Raw genomic sequence first — 22,386 nt, forward strand, 5'->3', positions numbered from 1 at the left:
GTGGTGAGGGTGAGAACGGGTGTAAGAAATGAGTTAGCGGCTAGAGTGGATATAAATGTGTTGAGGTGGTTTGGCCATGTTGAGAGAATGGAAAATGGCTGTCTGCTAAAGAAGGTGATGAATGCAAGAGTTGATGGGAGAAGTACAAGAGGAAGGCCAAGGTTTGGGTGGATGGATGGTGTGAAGAAAGCTCTGGGTGATAGGAAGATAGATGTGAGAGAGGCAAGAGAGCGTGCTAGAAATAGCCTAGGAATGAATGGCGAGCGATTGTGACGCAGTTCCGGTAGCTAATTGTTTTTTTTCTCTTTATCTTCCAGGATCAAGATTTCTACGAAATAAAATTACTGACGAAATAGTGTGGAACAATCACAATAGACTTTGAATTAGGGGCAAACAGGTAAATACCAACGGTGTGATTATATTTCACGAAAGATAATTTTCAAGTGATTTAGAAATCACTATTTTACTTCATTTAAATACAGTGATAATTTTTCTAATTTCAATATTGATTTATTGGATGAATTTGCAACCTATGATAAAAAATAGTTTAATGGAATGAATAGACAAAATCATCTAGAGAAAAAATAAAAATTTTCGCTACATGTTTAATATAAATGTTTACCAAAAGCAGATATGAAAAATATATATTGTAGCAAGCCATAAATGAAAAAGTAAAATTACAGTTAAATGTGGTTGACACTTCGCGATCAAAGTTTTATCTGTTATTACACATAAATAAAGATTGATATATAATTTTTGACCAAAATTAATCAGTTTTTTTTTTTAATCATTCAAGACAATGAGTCAACTGAGATTAAGAGTTTTTTGTTGTATTGAGAAGGAACATAAAATATATTCAGTTTACATTAATTCTAAAAGCAATATTCGGTAGATTTATATTCTTGCCCAAAATGGTAAGCTTATCAATTACTGTGTAGTGAAATTCAAGGCCATTAAAATTAAAGAGAGAAGATCTGAAAGAGTAGAAAACTAGAAAATACTTATTTTTTAAGAAAAGAAAAATGATTCAGTGAAATAAAAAAATATTGTGTAGTAATCCTAAAAAGATAAATCATTCAAAAACGAAAAAATAAAGTGTTGAATAATTATAGTCATAAAACTAATACCTTCCACAGATACAGCGTCATTGAAAAAGAACTGAACACATGCGACAAGAAACTTGAAGAACGATTTGAAACAGACTATTAAAATGATAGTAGAAAAGCAATCAATGAAAACTTGAAGTGTCTCCCAGAAACGAATTACCGAAGTGGACACAAGAAAATAAGTGTATTTTACGGAAAAATAGTAATTAACATACAGAAAAGAAGTGCAACAAATATAGAAACATGGAAATGACAGCTCTGACGACCGCTTCCTTGGTTACAACTCTGGTCCCGCCTACTGTCTACCCGGATTTCTCCAGTGAGATGTCTGGAGGTAAGGACTTTATTCCTTTGCATTTCCTTTATATTCATTAAAGTTAGTCTTTTTCATATATAATTAAGTGAAATATACGACGTATTAATCCCATACTCTATATGGATAGATATGATCTTCATTCCATACACGAAATGGATGAATACAATCTAATTTCCATACACTATATCGAAGAACACAATTTTTTTTTTTCATACACTAAATCGACGAATACAATCTTATTATCAATCTTATCTTCGTACACTATATCGATAAATACAATCTTATTTCCATACACTATATTGATGAATACAATCTTATTTCCGTACACTATATCGATAAATACAATCTTTTTTCCGTACAATATATCGATGAATACAATCTTATTTCCGTACACTATATCAGTGAATACAATCTTATTTCCGTACACTATATCGATGAATACAATCTTATTTCCGTACACTATATCGATGGATACAATCTTATTTCCGTAAACTATATCGATGAATACAATCTTATTTCCGTACACTATATCGATGGATACAATCTTATTTCCGTAAACTATATCGATGAATACAATCTTATTTCCGTACACTATATCGATGGATACAATCTTATTTCCGTAAACTATATCGATGAATACAATCTTATTTCCGTACACTATATCGATGGATACAATCTTATTTCCGTAAACTATATCGATGAATACAATCTTATTTCCGTACACTATATCGATGAATACAATCTTATTTCCGTACACTATATCGATGAATAAAATCTTATTTCCGTACACTATATTGATAAATACAATCTTATTTTCATACATTATATCGATGAATACAATCTTATTTCTGTACACTGTATCGATGAATACAATCTTATTTCCGTACACTATATTGATGAATACAATCTTATTTTCATACATTATATCGATGAATACAATCTTATTTCTGTACACTATATCGATGAATACAATCTTATTTCCGGACACTATATCGATCAATACAATCTCATTTACATACCCTATATCGATGAATACATTCTTCTTTCCATACACTAAATCAATGAATACAATCTTATTTCCGTACACTATATCGATAAATAAAATCTTATTTCCATACACCATATCAATAAATACAATTTTATTTCCATACACTATATCGATGAATGCAATCTTATTTCCGTACACTATATCGATGAATACAATCTTATTTCCGTACACTATATCGATGAATACAATCTTATTTCCGTACACTATATTGATAAATACAATCTTATTTTCATACATTATATTGATGAATACAATCTTATTTCCGTACACTGTATCGATGAATATAATCTTATTTCCATACAATATATCGATAAATACCATCCTATTTCCACATACTATATCAATGATTACAATCTTGTTTTTATACTCTATATCGATAAATACCATCTTATTTCCATATAATATATCGATGAATATAATCTTATTTCCATACACTATATAGATGAATAATCTTCTTTCTGTACACTATATCGATAAATACAATCTTATTTCCGTACACTATATCGATGAATACAATCTTATTTCCATACACTATATTGATAAATACAAACTTATTTCCATACACTATATCGATGAATACAATCTTATTTCCGAACACTATATCGATAAATACAAACTTATTTCCATACACTATATCGATGAATGCAATCTTATTTCCGTACACTTTATCGATAAATACAATCTTATTTCCGTACACTATATCGATGAATACAATCTTAGTTCCGTACACTATATTGATGGATACAATCTTATTTCCATACACTATATCGATGAATACAATCTTACTTCCGTACACTATATCAATAAATACATTCTTATTCGCAAACACTATATCAATGAATACAATTTTATTTCCACACACTATATCGATGAATAAAATCTTATTTCCGGACACTATATCGATAAATACAATCTCATTTCCATACCCTATATCGATGAATGCATTCGTATTTCCATACACTATATCGATGAATACAATCTTATTTCCGGACACTATATCGATCAATACAATCTCATTTACATACCCTATATCGATGAATACATTCTTCTTTCCATACACTAAATCAATGAATACAATCTTATTTCCGTACACTATATCGATAAATAAAATCTTATTTCCATACACCATATCAATAAATACAATTTTATTTCCATACACTATATCGATGAATGCAATCTTATTTCCGTACACTTTATCGATAAATACAATCTTATTTCCGTACACTATATCGATGAATACAATCTTAGTTCCGTACACTATATCGATGGATACAATCTTATTTTCATACACTATATCGATGAATACAATCTTACTTCCGTACACCATATCGATCAATATAATCTTATTTCCATACACTATATCGATGAATACAAACTTATTTCCATACACCATATCGATGAATAAAATCTTATTTCCGAACACTATATCGATAAATACAATTTTATTTCCATATACTATATCGATGAATGCAATCTTATTTCCGTACACTTTATCAGTGAATACAATCTTATTTCCGTACACTATATCGATGAATACAATCTTATTTCCGTACACTATATCGGTGAATACAATCTTATTTCCGTACACTATATCGATGAATACAATCTTATTTCCGTACACTATATCGGTGAATACAATCTTATTTCCGTACACTATATCGATAAATAAAATCTTATTTTCATACATTATATTGATGAATACAATCTTATTTCCGTACACTGTATCGATGAGTATAATCTTATTTCCATACAATATATCGATAAGTACCATCCTATTTCCCCATACTATATCAATGATTACAATCTTGCTTTTATACACTATATCGAAAAATACCGTCTTATTTCCATATAATATATCGATGAATATAATCTTATTTCCATACACTATATCGATGAATAATCTTGTTTCTGTACACTATATCGATATATAAAAACTTATTTCCATACACTATATCGATGAATACAATCTTATTTCCGTACACTATATTGATAAATACAATCTTATTTCCATACACTATATCGATGAATACAATCTTATTTCCGAACACTATATCGATAAATACAAACTTATTTCCATACACTATATCGATGAATGCAATCTTATTTCCATACACTTTATCGATAAATACAATCTTATTTCCGTACACTATATCGATGTATACAATCTTAGTTCCGTACACTATATCGATGGATACAATCTTATTTCCATACACTATATCGATGAATACAATCTTACTTCCGTACACTATATCAATAAATACAAGCTTATTCCCAAACACTATATCGATGAATATAATTTTATTTCCACACTATATCGATGAATAAAATCTTATTTCCATACACCATATCAATAAATACAATCTCATTTCCATACCCTATATCGATGAATGCATTCTTATTTCCATACACTATATCGATGAATACAATTTTATTTACGGACACTATATCGATCAATACAATCTTATTTACATACCCTATATCGATGAATACATTCTTCTTTCCATACACTATATCAATGAATACAAACTTATTTCCGTACACTATATCGATAAATAAAATCTCATTTTCATACATCATATCGATCAATACAATCTTATTTCCATACACTATATCGATGAATACAAACTTATTTCCATACACTATATCGATGAATACAATCTTATTTCCGAACCCTATATCGATAAATACAATTTTATTTCCATACACTATATCGATGAATGCAATCTTATTTCCGTACACTTTATCGATAAATACAATCTTATTTCCGTAAACTATATCGATGAATACAAGTTTAGTTCCGTACACTATATCGATGGATACAATCTTATTTCCATACATTATATCGATGAATACAATCTTACTTCCGTACACTATATTAATAAATACAATCTTATTCCCAAACACTATATCTATGATTGCAATTTTATTTCCATACACTATATTGAAGAATACAATCTTATTTCCATACACTATATCAATGAGTGAAATCTTATTTCCATACACTATATCAATGAATACAATCTTATATCCATACACTATATCAATGAATAGAATCTCATTTCCATACACTATATCGATGAATACAATCTTATTTCCATACACAACATTGATGAATACTATCTTATTTCTGTACACTATATTAATCAATGAAATCTTATTTCTATACACTATATCAATGAATGTAATCTCATTTCCATACACTATATCCATGAATGCAATCTTATTTCCATACACCATATCAATGAATGAAATCTTATTTCCATACACTATATTGTTGAAAGTAATCTTATTTCCATACACTATATCTATGAATGCAATCTTATTCCCATACACTATACCGATAAAAACATTATTAATTACATAAACTACATCGATGAATACGATCTTATTTCCATGCACTATATCAAAGAATACAGTCTTATTTCCATATACTGTATCGATGAAATTTTTCTTTATTTCCATACAGTATATCAATGGATACAATATTTTTTGGTGTATACGAATATTGGAATATAATTTTGCATCACAAAAGAATAATTTGACAACAAATTTCTATATATATATATATATATATATATATATATATATACATATATATATATATATATATATATATATATATATATATATATATATATATATATATATATATATATAAATGTATGATTTATAATTCTTTATTAAATATTCTTCAGAAATAGCATTGAAATTCTACTTGAAATTAGGGTTCGTAAGTATCATATGAAATGTAACGACCGAGGGCAATGGGACCCCAAAGTTAAATGCTCTGAAATAAACAAGGCGTATCTATCTAGTAAATATGACATTAATACCGACTTTTGGGGGGTTCATTTTCCTCGCATGATTCAAATTTCCTGAGTAAGAGGGTCATAATCTATCCTCGTAAATACAGCGCAGATATTCATTTTGCTCTGCTACAACATTCGAGTTTTTTCAGTGAGTAAATACTTCGAGAAAATGAAATATGATAAAAATCCCATCATTAGTATGTCTCTTCTAATTTACAAATTATTATGATGGGAAAATTGAGCTTCCGTGAAGTTAAAAAATCAGTAATGTAAGAGATGGTTGAAACTGTGTGTAATGTGATGCATGCGTATGAAGGCAATTTGAACGAGGCGCCAATTGCCCATAGACTACGGTTTTCACAGTTATGCTAACATACATTGTTATATTATATGGAGATCCTTCTAAAGTTTTCTTGTAACGACTGCTCATTCATACATAACCGTCTAAAACAGCAGTAATTTTCTTAGTCAGCTTCAAAAGTATGATATATCAAAATATACAAATAATAAATAGCTAAATAAACCGGCAAACTACTGATAAACTTAACTAACCAAACAAATAAAATTATTTACATAATAAGACAATGGTTCCAATTCCCTATATTCACCATGATTCTATTTCCTTGAGAAATAAGACTAAAATATTTGTAAAAGATCAACATAATTATACTGGTTGATTAAGAGAAAACGTTCAAAGATTCCTGAAAATTAGGCAGAGAAAAATAAACATTTAAACCCTGGGGGATTTTAGATGTCCCGCAGGGAAATGTTAGTAAGCGAATCGTAGTTCTGTACAAACTGTGGTATTAATTTTGCGATTACAGGTTTAAAGGGCACTCATGAATGGCAGAGGCGAGGGACAGTGACATTGACCTATCATGTAAGACAATGCTCTAGAGACTGACCATATTATAATGATCAGCGCCCAAGCCCCCTCTCAAACCAAGCTAGGACCAAGGAGGACCAGGCAATGGCTACTGATGATTCAGCAGATACCCCTATAGGCTTCCCCACAAAACTCCCATCCTTAGCTCACAGGGATGGTGAGGTTCCAGCGACAAAAGGAACAAATGAATTTGAGCGAGACTCCAACACCAGTCTGGCAATCACCAGGCAAGGACGCTACCACAGGCCACAGCAACCTTAAAGATTAAGATTAATTGGTTTCCGATTGCAGTGGTGGTAAGTCACAGCAAAATCAGGATTTAACGAAATAGCTGGTATGGTGTGGTGGTGGTGGGGAGGGGGGGGGGGGGGGGATTTATAACTTATAATATAAACCGATAACATTCAGCCTCGGGGACTAGTTCTTTATCAAAAGTAACTGTAGAGAAGATCAAGATCAGAGGAAGAACAAGAGGGAGGCAGAGAATTAGATGGCGAGATAAGGTGGAAGTGGGTGCCTTTGATAGAAAGCATTGGAGGGGCGCGTCAGGCAACCGACCCCTTAATGTATTGCCAATGGTATAAAAAAAGAAAAGAAAGAGAAAGAAGAAAAGAAGAAAAAGAAAAAAAAGAACAATACACAGTATTCATTCGAAACTGGTTTCGAACTCAAGTCTTGACGTCAGAAAAAAAAATGAGATAGATGCTGAATTATCTAAAATCAGCGCAAACAATGTAGAATATTCTTACGGAGATAATGTAACAAATTTAGCAGGAATTAATTGTCAAAGTTTTTTTCTCTTCTTTTTATTTCCTTTTTTCATGAAAACAAAGATGAACTAGGGTGTTTTTAATAAACATTCCAACAAAGACATCTAGCTAAAGTGTTGACATCATATGAAATTGTATTAACTATAAAATACAATGGAATTACCTTCAATCAGAAGCTTAAAAAAAAGTGAAAAGAATTGATTCATAGTTTTAAAAATGGATCAGCTTTGATGAGAACAGAAAAGATTAATTGATCAAGGAGGAAATGAGGGAGAATATGCGAATCAAATAAAAGATAAATAGGACAAATCTTGTTATTATCAAGACAAAATTAACTGCTTATCAAACAGGCAACTTTTACCTTGTCATTATTGGAACATCGAGGCCATTAGAATAATAAAAACAACAATATAGCACGATTAGTAAGCAGGACTTGTTACTATTCTTAAAATATTTCATTCCAATTGTTCATAACTTCTCTTGTAGTTCATTTATTTCCTTGTTTCCTTTCCTCACTGGGCTATTTTTCAGTGTTGGATCCCTCGGGCTTATAGCATCCTGCTTTTCCAACTAGGGTTGTATCTTAACTATTAATAATGATAACATAGAATTGCCTCGTGAAGGAGAAAAAGGATATAAGATATTCTGATTTCATCATCATCTACGCCTATTGACACAAAGGGCTTGCGGTCATATTTCACCAGTCGTCTCTATCTTTGACTTATTTCTCCCTAAATTAGTATTTATCTCCTGAATGTCTGTACACTTTTGATTAATTTAGAAATATGAAATTGACTTCCTAAGGGCATAAGTAACTACAAGAGACTTTTATGAAATAGAGTATACTGAAAGAAAACCAATAAGATAATGAATGTTCATCATATTGGAATAAGGAATCATTGTTTTATCATTCAAGTTAAATAGCACCATGAAAAACAAGAGAGTTAAAGAATATGAAAGACTCAAGTGATTGAAAGAAATCATTTGTCAGGAACAAATTGTCGATAAATACGGGAGAAAATTAATAGAAGCGAATTGAACGAAAGAAGTCGAAACGGAAAGTACACGCACTTTAAAGGTTTAAAGGCCGCTCATAAATGACAGAGGCAAGGGACAGTGACACTGCCATATCAGCAGGACAATGCCCTAGAGACTGACCATATACTTATGATCAGCGCCCAAGACCCTCTCCATCCAAGCTAGGACTAGGGAGGGGCAGGCAATGGCTGCTGATGACTCAACAGATAGGCCTATAGGCTCCCCCAAACTCCAATCCTTAGCTTACAAGGATGGTGAGGTGGCAGCAGCCAAAGGCCCTAACGAGTATAAGCGGGACTCGAACCCCAGTCTGATAATCACTAGGCAAGGACGTTACCAACAGGCCACCAAAACCCTTAAAAATGTACTTTGGATAAGTCCTTGCCTATTAGTAAAATTATTGAGAGAGAGAGAGAGAGAGAGAGAGAGAGAGAGAGAGAGAGAGAGAGAGAGAGAGAGAGAGAGAGAGAGAGCACTGCACTTGGAAGGGAAGAAAGTTGTGTAGGTTCCCCGACGGGACAACTCAAACATAATCCAATCGAGTCAAAACATTCTTATAACGAGGCCAAACAAAACCGAGATGGAGCTAATGAGAAATGACTATGATACACAAGAGTTGCGACTGGTTTTCAAACATTCAAATAAACTAATAAACTTGAGCTGTCAGATACAACTGGGCTTGAAAGATGAGGTTAATTGTTGCCTCGAATTCAAAATGATTACTTGAAAAGATAAACCTCAATTCAGGCCAGCTGTAAACCTATGTCTTAGAAATGGCCTACTTTATGTATATACATGAATATAAATATAAATATATATATATATATATATATATATATATATATATATATATATATATATATATATATAAATATATATATATATATATATATATATATATATATATATATATAAATATATATATATATATATATATATAAATATATATATATATATATATATATATATATATATATATATATATATATTATATATATATATATATATATATATAATAGCTCTGCAAGACCTTATCTTCCCTAAATATGAATAAGTATAGGTAAAGCACTGGGACCGTCAGATTCATTTAGCCCTTGCACTTAAATGGATTATGAGCCTGGACCCTTACAGCTTAGCCAAGGGTGGCTGCTTGTGTATGTGTGCGTATTATAGGCGATCTTCCTTTACATATTCAGCAGCTATGATGGGAGTAAAAGAGCCGATTCTATTAAAAGCCGAATCCTTTTGAACACTTATCTGATCAGGTACAATCTCTCTCTCTCTCTCTCTCTCTCTCTCTCTCTCTCTCTCTCTCTCTCTCTCTCCTCTCTCTCTCTCTCTCTCTCTCTCAACCACCCACAGCTATCGGGAATCCAATGATGCATCCAGTTCAACCTTTTTAAAGGCTTTCCAAGAGGAGTCTGGAATTTGCATATTTCTCTTTCTCGCTGGATAAATTACAAAGCCTACTTCAAACTCTGCAAACTATTTGTACCATTATCTTGGATTTCTTTTACAGGATTGTCCACGGGATCAAATTTCAAGAAGAGATCTCTAAAATATACTTGTTTTTAGACACTCTCCGCATAGGAGGGTACCGCTTACATGGTATGTCCTGAGTCCCGCATATGTATGAGGAGCAAGCAGCTATTAACATCCTTCCTTTCATCAGTGCTCTTTGATCTCTTCCTATCTAACTATCCAGCTCCTTTAACTGTTTCGGTTTAGGTAACTTGACACTGCTTTATGGTCTAAGTTCGATGAAAACAAGAGAGAGACTTGAGGAGTACTCAAAACGATAGCATTGCCTTCGTCACGCCAAGCCGTTTTATTTAGCACTAACTACACTACGTATTTCTACTTCGATGTATTTTCTTCAAAATCTAATGGATCTATCCTTGTGCTATACCCCACATGTGCACAAAGTCTCGTTGAAAATGGTTATGTAGTTTTTGCGTAATGTTGTTCACATACAAAAAATAAACTAACAAAATATTTGCCATCTACTTAAAATGGCGATTATTTTCAAAGTATTGTGGCGTACTTGTACTTGGATGCACTTAAATAAAAAATATTACAGATTAATTATTGGGTCATATCCAGCCTGACTACCCAGTTTGGTCAAAATCCATAGAATACTGTAGTTTTTCAGTAAATTTCTCACAAACAAATAAATAAACGACGACAGGGGTGAATACATACCTTGGCAAAATCTTCGATTTTAGCAAAGATAATAAAATACCAAGCTTGGGAAGAAATGGAAAAAAAAAAAGCGGTTCCGGAAAAAGCCGACGGATTTGGCAACATTGTGACCTTATCGCAAACAATTTATGATAAGAGTAATAGAAATGGAAATAGGGGTGGTATCTAGGGAAAATTCCGCTTGTACCACCACATTTATACTTCCACCAACGAAGTTGAAAGGAGCTTATGTTTTACCCCTGTTTGTGTGTGTATTTGTTTATGAACAGCTTCCTGGCCACAATTTTAATTGTAGAGTAATGAAACTTGCCGGGTACTAACTGTCATGTACAAAGCGGGAAATGATTACATTTTGGAAGATCAAGGTCACTGCCAAGCAAAACGTCCAATTCACGTAATCAACCATAAGTTTGGACATCGTTGTTACAGAGACTTCAAACTTGGTCCATATTTGAGTCTATGAAAATCCACGCTAATTAATACATGGTAAAGTCAAAGGTCAAGGTTAAGGTCGATAAAAAGGTCGAAAAATAAGTTCCTGCGGCGGAGGTCTGCACTCTACTGAGGGCCCCTCTACTACTGTGTAACAAAGGTGTCCCATAAAAATCAATTCCAAAACCCGTAACCATGATAATATATACTTTATAAATAAGTACGATGCAATAACCATATTACATAATTATTATTGTAAACGAAATGTTCCCACTAATTTATTATAATAGATTAACCATATAACAGGTGATCTGGTGTCTACTGAAAAATGTCGGTCACATATAGGATATTTAAAAGCTACCATGATTATTTCACACAATAAATTTATCAAATCACATTATATGTATTCCGCAGTTCCGCGCGGATTACATTTTATAGATAAAGAATAATTCAATGGGTTAAATTAATGCACTGCAATTGTTCAGTGGCTATTCCACTTGATAAGGGTAGAAGAGAATCTTTAGTTATGGAAAGCAGCTCTTCAACGAGGACACTCCAAAATCAAACCATTGTTCTCTAGTCTTGGGTAGAGCATTCAGCTTTTCACATTGCGTAATGCTCATTTAATATTAAATCATCACTATAGAAGCGCTCACAGAATAAGTCTTCAGATTCCTCTTGAAAGCGTTAATATCTTCAATCATTCGGATATGTCGTGGGAGTTTATTGTATATTCTCAGGACCGCATATTTAAAGGCTTCAAGAGCCTACAGTAGACATATATCTAGGTTCCTTTTCCGATTATGAGGAGTGTGTTAGGTCACTAGAACATCGTATCCCATTTTATGCGGTAAGGCGAACGCATATTTTGCTCGTATCGAAACAGACATTAATGAATAGAAAACAGAGAGAAACTACCCGAATAACACAAATCACAGATGGTGAAGGAGATATATTTTCCTATGTTCAACACGGTGAACATTAATATTATTAAGTGGTCTTGGGAGAAATCTCAATTAGGAAAATCTACTAGAAATATATTATGTAAAATAATAGATACTTAATATAAATAAAATTGTTATTAAACTACACTTTACCTTTACTATTACTCAAGTTTCCAAACTATTCCATAACAATGTAAGATAGCTAACTATCCTCATTCTACTTTTACCCATCTTTCCTATCAGTTTAAAAAAAAAAAAAAAAAAACCTAAACCGCTCAAAGGGAGTAATCTCTCAGTGCGAAAGAGGTGAAACAACTTATATAACTTAATGTCATCAACGTGTGACATTTCCTTAAAACTAAAAGTAATTCTTATAAAAAAAATGTTGATTTACGATACTGCAGCGTTTCGAAAAGAATGCGAAAATTCAATGAGGAATTTGCAAGCGAAATGGATTTAAAAATAACTGTGAAAGGTGAGTAACCGGACCAGGAACTATATTGGAAAAATAATATATAAAAAGCTGCAACTGTGGAGAAACTGACCCCATGTTTATTTCAATAGACACTTCGAATTCCAAAACACCCTTAGAGGGATTATCTTTTATTGGCTTTCCTGGAAAAGAAAAATAGTCGTTTTAGCTTTAAATGTGGGTATTTATAAACGTTGGTAAAACTAGGAACGTTTAGAGGGGAAATCTGTAACGTGACAATAAATGAACCCAAAGTAGGTCTTTGGAAATTATAAGACCAGAAAGGGAGAAAAGCCAGTTGCATTTCTCAAAAGGAAAGTGCATTTCTGAAATATATATATATATATATATATATATATATATATATATATATATATATATATATATATATATATATATGTATGTATATATATATGTATATATATATATATATTATATATATATATATATATATATATATATATATATATATATATTATACATATATATATACATACATATATATATATATATATATATATATATATATATATATATATATACATATATATATACATACATATATATATATATATATATATATATATATATATATTATATATATACATATATATATACATACATATATATATATATATATATATATATATATATATATATATATATATACATATACATATATCAAAATGAAGCGCATTTCTAAAGAAAAAAATACTTTTCATATAAAAGTAATTTATTTGTTTCGACCTAATTCTGACCCAATTTGTAAGTATTATTTCTCACTTAGTCCTTCTAGTACAATTTCCCCCCCCCCCCCCTCTCTCTCTCTCTCTCTCTCTCTCTCTCTCTCTCTCTGTTACTGTTCTTAAAATATTTTAAATTGTTCATTACTTTCTCTTATAGTTCATCTATAAGCCGTCGGGCTTATGGCATCCAGTTTTTCCAACTAGGGTTGAAGCTTAGCTAATAATAATAATAATAATAATAATAATAATAATAATAATAATAATAATAATAATAATAATAATAATAATAATAATAATAATAAAAGGTATATTACAAGAAACTTATCATAGAAGGAAGGAATTAATTAATACTGCTAAATTTTAAAAGATTCTCGGATAAGCATCTTTTAACCTTCCATACAGCCTAAGCACACTTTGCAAGGGTCTTATATAGATTATCATCTATACGGGTTATAAAACTAATACGAGAATCAACGTTCTACCAGGTGATTAACTGCCAAGAGGATTACATTATATTGAGAAGTATAAAAAAAACTTAATACCGGGGAAGCTTCTAAGGGAGAAATTACTTTCAGGCTATTAAGTTTACAGCTAAAATGTTTCTTTATCATTAATCTCTGATGAGTGATTGAAGTTGAATCAGAGAGAGAGAGAGAGAGAGAGAGAGAGAGAGAGAGAGAGAGAGAGAGAGAGAGAGAGAGAGAGAGAGAGAGAGAGTGAAGATGAATCAAAGGAAGAGAGATATGAAAGATTGAAGATGAATCAAAAAGAGAGAGAGAGAGAGAGAGAGAGAGAGAGAGAGAGAGAGAGAGAGAGAGAGAGAGAGAGAGAGAGAGAGAGAGGGGGGGGGAGAGCAAATGACCGATAAATGATATAAATAACCAAAGACTAAATAAATAAATCTGTATTTTCTTCAATTGAATATTGTAAAAAACGCGAATAAACGACTATTTTTCAGAACCTGATGCAATTTCATGAATCAAGAATTACATTAAAAATGAGAATGTGTTCAAAATAATCCTTATTATAACGAAGACAATATTCCAATGTACTATTCTTATCTTAATCTCAATCTGAATGATATCAAACCTTTACCAGAGGCGGAAATTATTAATAATTTTTAAAAAGCGGATCTTTTCTTATCCTGTGACGGAATCTTCAACCATTATCCAAGGTGAAGCATTATGAATGCAGCCATCAGCAGCCATTGCCTGGCCCTCCTTGGTCCTAGCTTGGATGGAGAGGGGACTTGGGCACTGATCATATGTAATATGGTCAGTCTCTAGGGCATTGTCCTGCTTGATATGGCAATGTCACTGTCCCTTTCCTATACCATTCATGAACGGGCTTTAAACCTTTAAAACCGTTCATGATTTAAAACATTGGAGTTCAGGTTTTTACTATCATTCATGACCCCTAAATTTGGGATGTTTTGAAAATCCCTCACAGAATTAACAAACCTCTGAGTTCAAAACTATGATGTCAGGATGCCTGAAAACTTTAAATCAATCAATCAATCAATCAGTCAATCAAAACTATGACAGATACTTCAAAACTTGGCCAAAGTTCCACTGTCTTGTGTTAGAGTCTCTTCCTTATTTCCTTTCCTCACTGGGTTATTTTCCCCGTTGGAGCCCTTGGGCTTATAACATCCTGATTTTCCACTTAGGCTGGAGCTTGGCTGCTAATAATAATAATAATAATAATAATAATAATAATAATAATAATAATAATAATAATAATAATAATAATAATAATAATAATAGTCGCATTTACTTACGTAGCTAAAGATATAATTTTAATCCATTTGAAAAAAATTTAGTCATACACTGGAAGCAACAATACCCTTTCAGATAGTTATGAAAAACCTCAAACTGAAGGAGCATAAAACATTTTCGTTCATTTCGTAGAGTATATTGTTTGGGTAACTGTTCTTTTCAGTAAGTAAGTCGGTGTTGCGAAATTTACGTAAAATAAATCAAGCTAATCGCACCAGTTGAATATTAGCAGAACCATTTCATGAGTAGGTGGAAAACATTGGTTACGTGTCATATGACTATGTATGGATATATCTATGGAGTTGGGCCACACATGTGGCACTGGGACCTGGGAGGCCACTCAGCACTCAAGTGCAAGTGCATGAAAAACCTCATGTGCCATTAGGAAGTAGAAGTTAAGCTGGGAAAAAAAAGAGAAAAAAAAAAAACATGCGGAAAAGGAGGTATGATATTAGGCTAAACCTTTGAATTTACCTAGGGGCCAAAGAGACACTACGATGATCCGTAAAGTAATGCCTACAGTGCACCTGGTGGAGTATCATATGAGTAGGCTCATTTGTAACCAAGTGTCTTCTATAAGCATCAATGACTTGGAACATTGGCCTTGCTTGGAACGTTACAAATGAACCTTACTTAGAAAAACGTACTCACTTTGATATCCATTCAGCATCGTTATATGTGAAGAGCCAATTTAGGCAGTACTATTCTAACTCTTGAATCATGCAATTAGTTTGAGAGTGAATACCTTTGAATATATATTTAAAAAAAAGGGGGGGGGGTCTAGACGTGACATCTTCAAGGATGGGGGGGGGGGGTGGAAGTTAAGTGAATGGGATAAGTATTATTATTGCTAGTGCACGTGACCCGTTAAAAATGTCTGCTAAATATATTAGAGAGATATGCACATCCACGCACACGCCCCCCCCTCTTTCGCCAGGATATAATACTCCATCTTCCCCCTATGTGGGGTTGATGTTTCTGGCCAGCTTTCTCCATCTACCTCTGTCCCACACCTCATCACCGGTTAATCCCTTTGATCGAAGGTCAGCCTTGATTCAGTCCATCCACCTTTGCTTAGGTCTCCCTCTCCTTCTCGTTCCCTGTACCTCCATTTCCATCACTCTCCCTCCCAATGTAATGTTCATCTCTTCTTTAATATATAGGGGATATTATTACTATCAGTACTAGCCTTGGGCTTATAGCATCCAGCTTTTCCAACTAGGGTCGTAGCATGGCTAGTAATGATAATATTAATATCCCCTATTAAAGAGTAAATCTCTCTCTCTCTCTCTCTCTCTCTCTCTCTCTCTCTCTCTCTCTCTCTCTCTCTCTCTCTCCTCTCTATATATATATATATATATATATATATATATATATATGTATATATATGTGTGCATATATATAGATATATATATATTATATATATATATACATATATATATATATATATATATATATATATATATTACATATATATATATATATATATATATATATATATATATATATTACATATATATATATATATATATATATATATATATATATATATATATAATATATATAAAAGTGTACACACACACACACACACACATATATATATATATATATATAAAGAGAGAGAGAGAGAGAGAGAGAGAGAGAGAGAGAGAGAGAGAGAGAGAGAGAGAGAGAGAGATGAGAGAGAGAGAGAGAATTTAATCTTTAATATATAGGGATATTATTATCATCATTACTAGCCATGCTACAACCCTAGTTGGAAAAGCAGGATACTATAAGCCCAAGGACTCCAACATAGAAAATAGCCCAGTGGGGAAAGGAAATAAGGTAACATGAAATAATGTACCTAAGTGTACCCTCAAGCTAGAGAACTCTAAGCCAAGACAGTGGAAGAAAAACACCTAGATCTCCTATGGTGCTTAGAAACAATGACTGGAAATACAACTGAAAACAGATTATTGTAACGCATTCATTATATATTGTTCAGGTAGGTAATTTCATGTAATCCCTTGTCGAGAATAGTATTAATGTAAGTAAAATGGTACTTTAAAACCATACCTTTATTGTCCAAGAGTTATAAAACTACCGGCAAATGTCTTGCGAATATCTGGACTCGTCGGAAAAAAAGATGAAATAAAAAAAACTTGAAGTTGAAAACAAAACTAACAAAAGCAAATATTCTACAGAGAACACTATCAATCTCGATCAAAGAAACCTACGGGACAGGCCAATTAAAAATAAAAAAAAAACACAGGAGCCTCAGTTGTGACCGAAACTGTGGCAAAATTTAGAGAGTTCATAACTATGGAACGCCCCAAGGGCTTAGAGTTATAACCAGGGGTTCCCAACCTTTATTGATATTCTGTATCCTTGGGCGCTTTTACAAATTCCTGTGTACCCTTAAATTTGAGGATGAAAAAGAGAAACAATGAAATTGATAATGTGATATAATTTTGAAAGATTGAAACTGATATTGTGATAGAATTTTGAAACATTGAAATTGATATTGCGATATAATTTTGAAACATTGAAATTGATATTGTGATATAATTTTGAAACATTCAAATTAATATTGTGATATAATTTTGAAATATTGAAATTGATATTGTGATATAATTTTGAAATATTGAAATTGATATTGTGATATAATTTTGAAACATTGAAATTGCTACTGTAATATAATTTTGACACAATGAAATTGACATTGCAATATAATTTTGAAATGAAATTGAAATTGTGATATAATTTTGAAACGATGAAATTTATACTGGTATAATTTTGAAACATTGAAACTGATATTGTGACATAATTTTGTAACAATGAAATTGATATTGTGATAAAATTTTGAAACAATGAAATTGATATTGTGATATAATGCTATCATTCAATCTCATTGCAAATTACATCATATATTGTGCAGTAAGAATTACTCTCTCAGATCCAATGTACCCCCTGAAAAGTAAAAACGCACCGCAGGGGGTAAATGTACCCCAGCTTGAAACCTCACATCTATGCAATACTGTGTTTCATCATTTCTAAATGGAACTATTACAGGGAAATCCAACAAGACCGAAATCGATCCAGAAACACTTAATTCCTGGAAATCTCCGAGGTTTGACATTTCAAATGAAATATTACTCAAAAAGTCATTTTCACTTTTCACTCAATGCATATCGAGAACCAATCATCTTTTTTTTATTGATGCCAATTAAAAAAGCTTTCACATGAAAAGAAAAAAATGGAATTCGGGTAAATTTGTTCACATTACAACTCAGGCCTCGTGAATTAATGAATGCCCCATCTAATCATGGCATCATTAACACTCTCTTTCTCTCTCTCTCTCTCTCTCTCTCTCTCTCTCTCTCTCTCTCTCTCTCTCTCTCTCTCTCTCTCTCTCTCTGTATATTCACCAACATCCAAGAGAGACCTCGGCAGAAAATATCCACCCTTGACTATAAACTCTTAAGTTCCCACTATTCAAGGTAGCAGGTAAATATGCCACGTTCAATTCCGTCATCGTATATAAACTTGGCCAAAAAGAACTCTTGCGTACGTCAACAAACGCCTGCCAGGTCAGTATACTCCACGGGGTGAGGGGTGGGGGAGTTGTCTTTGATAAGCCTTTTTAGCTCTGGTCGTGAGAGCTGCATTCCAATCGGGAAAATACGTGTTCGTCAGCTGATAGGGGAGCACCTACCAGGTGGTTGCAATTACTGTGTAATTTTGCAAGGCATGACTTTCCAGTTTGAACGTTCACCTGTGATTTTTATTCATATCCAGTACAACTTAGTGGCAATTTGATTTACACAGCTCGTATTTTAGATAAATATATGATGACTGAACCCTTACTCATTGCACACATACGAGAGAGAGAGAGAGAGAGAGAGAGAGAGAGAGAGAGAGAGAGAGAGAGAGAGAGAGAGAGAGAGAGAGAGAGAGAGAGAGAATCTACTTATACAGCTACTGAGCCGTCACATTAATAAATAGAAAAACAATACTTCTGTAATATTAATGTAACAGGTGGTCTACATACACTTGCATACTAACATACAGACACACACACACTATATATATATATATATATATATATATATATATATATATATATATATATATATATATATATATATATATATATGTGTGTGTGTGTGTGTGTATACACACTTGGAAAGATACAAGAGCACAATCAAAATGGGTGAAAAATGGCTACTCTCTCAATAGAGTTTTCAATCAACAACTATAATAATATAAACATTGATTGACAATTAGAAAACAGATTCCACACCCATCCCCTTATACAAAAAATAAACATTAAAACAGTTGACGAGAAGTGGCCTCCGACCGTTTGAGCAAGCAATTTGGTCCATTTAAGATCATTTGTCAAGAGACTATGAGTAATGACTGGCTCGTGGACTTGCTGTCCATTTCCCATCCTCCTCTGCATTCATCCATCAGCAGCAATGAGTCAGTATGTCATGAGGTGACAGATATCTTGCAATTGCAGCAGAAGCAGAGAAACCTTGCTGTATGAGCCGTCTTCTACAGTATAGCAATCTTGTTCTTTCAGACTTTGTATTTGGGAAAGGGGTTTCTACCTCAGTGTCAGGTTTTGAATTCTATTACTCCGTCTTCAGTTGTTGATTCTCAGATCAAGTTGTTCATGAGTCATTAACATATTGATGAAAGACGAAGTGCTGATACTTTTTAATAATTTCACTGGTAAGAATTTTAGAAATTTCCTTATCTGAAGCAGATAGATTATGACTCCAGTTTTACTTCATGAGTTGAAGCATTATTTCTGAGATATCAATAATGGAATACTTGAATTCAAGATAGACATATATACAGACCAAACGATTACAAAGAATTTCTGATATATGAAGGCAACAGCAACTATTTAAAATAAACAAATTGCGAAATAAAACAAGAAAGGAAATTAGGTCATTAGTTCTAAAAGGATATCACTTTATCAGCTTCAAAAGAACATTACGTTATCAATTTCAAAATCACAGTATGCTATCTGTATCGGAATAGCATTGCATTATCATTCTTAAAAAAGAATTACATTATCATTCTAAAATGGACATCGAGTTATCATTCTCGAAAGCAAATACCGTTATCATTCTGGAAAGCACATCACGTTATCATTATCACAAGAGCATTACGTTACCATTCTCAAAAGAACAATACATTATCATTCGCTAAATAACACTGTTATCATTCTCTAAAGAACATTACATTATCATTCTTGACAGACCATTATGTTATCATTCTCGAAAGCACAATACGTTATCCCCCCTCGAAAGAACATTACGTTATCATTCTCGGATGCATATTACGTTATTCCTCTCGAAAGAATATTAGGATATCATTCTCGAAAGCACGTTACGTTATCATTTTCAAAAGAACATCACATTATCATTCTAAAAAAAAAACATTAAATTATCATTCTCGAAAGCACATTACGTTATCCATCTCAAAAGAACATTGATATCATTCTCGAAAGCACATTACGTTATCCCTCTCGAAAGAACATTACATTATCATTCTCGAAAGCACATCACGTTATCCGTCTCAAAAGAACATTACATTATCATTCTCGAAAGCACATCACGTTATCCGTCTCAAAAGAACATTACATTATCATTCTCAAAAGCACATTGCATTATCCCTATCGAAAAAACATTACTTTATCATTCTCGAATGATGACAATGTTCTTTCTCAAAAGAACATTGTCGTCATTCTCAAAAGCACATTACGTTATCCCTCTCGAAAGAACATCACGTTATCATTCTCGAAAGCACATTACATTATCCCCATCGAAAGAACATTAAGTTTTCCGTCTCAAAAGATCATTATGTTATCATTCTCGAAAGCACATTACGTTATCCCTCTCGAAAAAAAACATTACGTTATCACTCTCGAAAGCACATTGCGTTATCCGTCTCTAAAGAACATTATGTTATCATTCTCGAAAGCACAGTACGTTATCCCTCTCGAAAGAACATTACGTTATCATTCTCGAAAGCACATTACGTTATCCCCGTCCAAAGAACATCACGTTATCCGTCTCAAAAGAACATTATGTTATCATTCTCGAAAGCACATTACGTTATCCCTCTCGAAAAACATTACGTTATCATTCTCGAAAGCACATTACGTTATCCGTCTCAAAAAACATTATGTTATCATTCTCGAAAGCACATTACGTTATCCCTCTCGAAAGCACATTACGTTATCCCTCTCGAAAGCACATTACGTTATCCGTCTCAAAAGAACATTATGTTATCATTCTCGTAAGCACATTACGTTATCCCTCTCAAAAGAACATTATGTTATCATTCTCAAAAGCCCATAACGTTATCCCCGTCCACAGAACATTACGTTATCCGTCTCAAAAGAACATTACGTTATCATTCTCGAAAGCACATTACGTTATCCCCATCCAAAGAACATTACGTTATTAACCTCGAAAAAAGCATTACGTTATCGATCTAGAAAGAACATTACGTTAACAATTTCGAAATAACATCGCATTATTTGCGTCGAAAGAACATCCTGCTATTAATCTGAAAAAAAATATTACGTTATTAAACTAAACAAAATATTACGTTATAAATCTCGAAAGAATATTGTTATTAATTTCAAAAATGTATTACGTAATCAATCTCGAAAGAACATAACGATATTAATCTCGAAAATAACATAACGTTATGAATCTCGAATATAACATTACGTTCTGAATCTCGAAAGAACGTTACATTATTTGCCTCGAAAGAACATTACATTATTTACCTCGAAAGAACATAACGATTTTAATCTCGAACATAACATTACC

The 22,386-nt window shown here is 32.4% G+C and overlaps 1 protein-coding gene across 3 annotated transcripts in view; it reads left to right on the forward strand.

The window, feature by feature from the left end:
* The first annotated feature begins 315 nt into the window (after positions 1-315).
* LOC137630545 (substance-K receptor-like) overlaps positions 316-22,386 on the forward strand; it is a 209,944-nt gene continuing 187,873 nt past the window's right edge. For 2 of the 3 annotated variants that reach the window (XR_011041727.1, XM_068362061.1), the window contains exons 1-2: positions 316-397; positions 1,137-1,440. Coding sequence is in view for 1 of the 3 variants with exons in the window: in XM_068362061.1 (XP_068218162.1) it covers positions 1,350-1,440 (91 nt within the window). In the remaining 2 variants the exon portion in view is untranslated. Of the gene's footprint in view, positions 398-897; positions 1,441-22,386 lie in introns of those variants that run through there. The other variant, XR_011041728.1, reaches the window with a different exon arrangement.

This window comes from Palaemon carinicauda, chromosome 38, assembly GCF_036898095.1.
Source record: "Palaemon carinicauda isolate YSFRI2023 chromosome 38, ASM3689809v2, whole genome shotgun sequence".
Taxonomy (NCBI): Eukaryota; Metazoa; Arthropoda; class Malacostraca; order Decapoda; family Palaemonidae; genus Palaemon; species Palaemon carinicauda.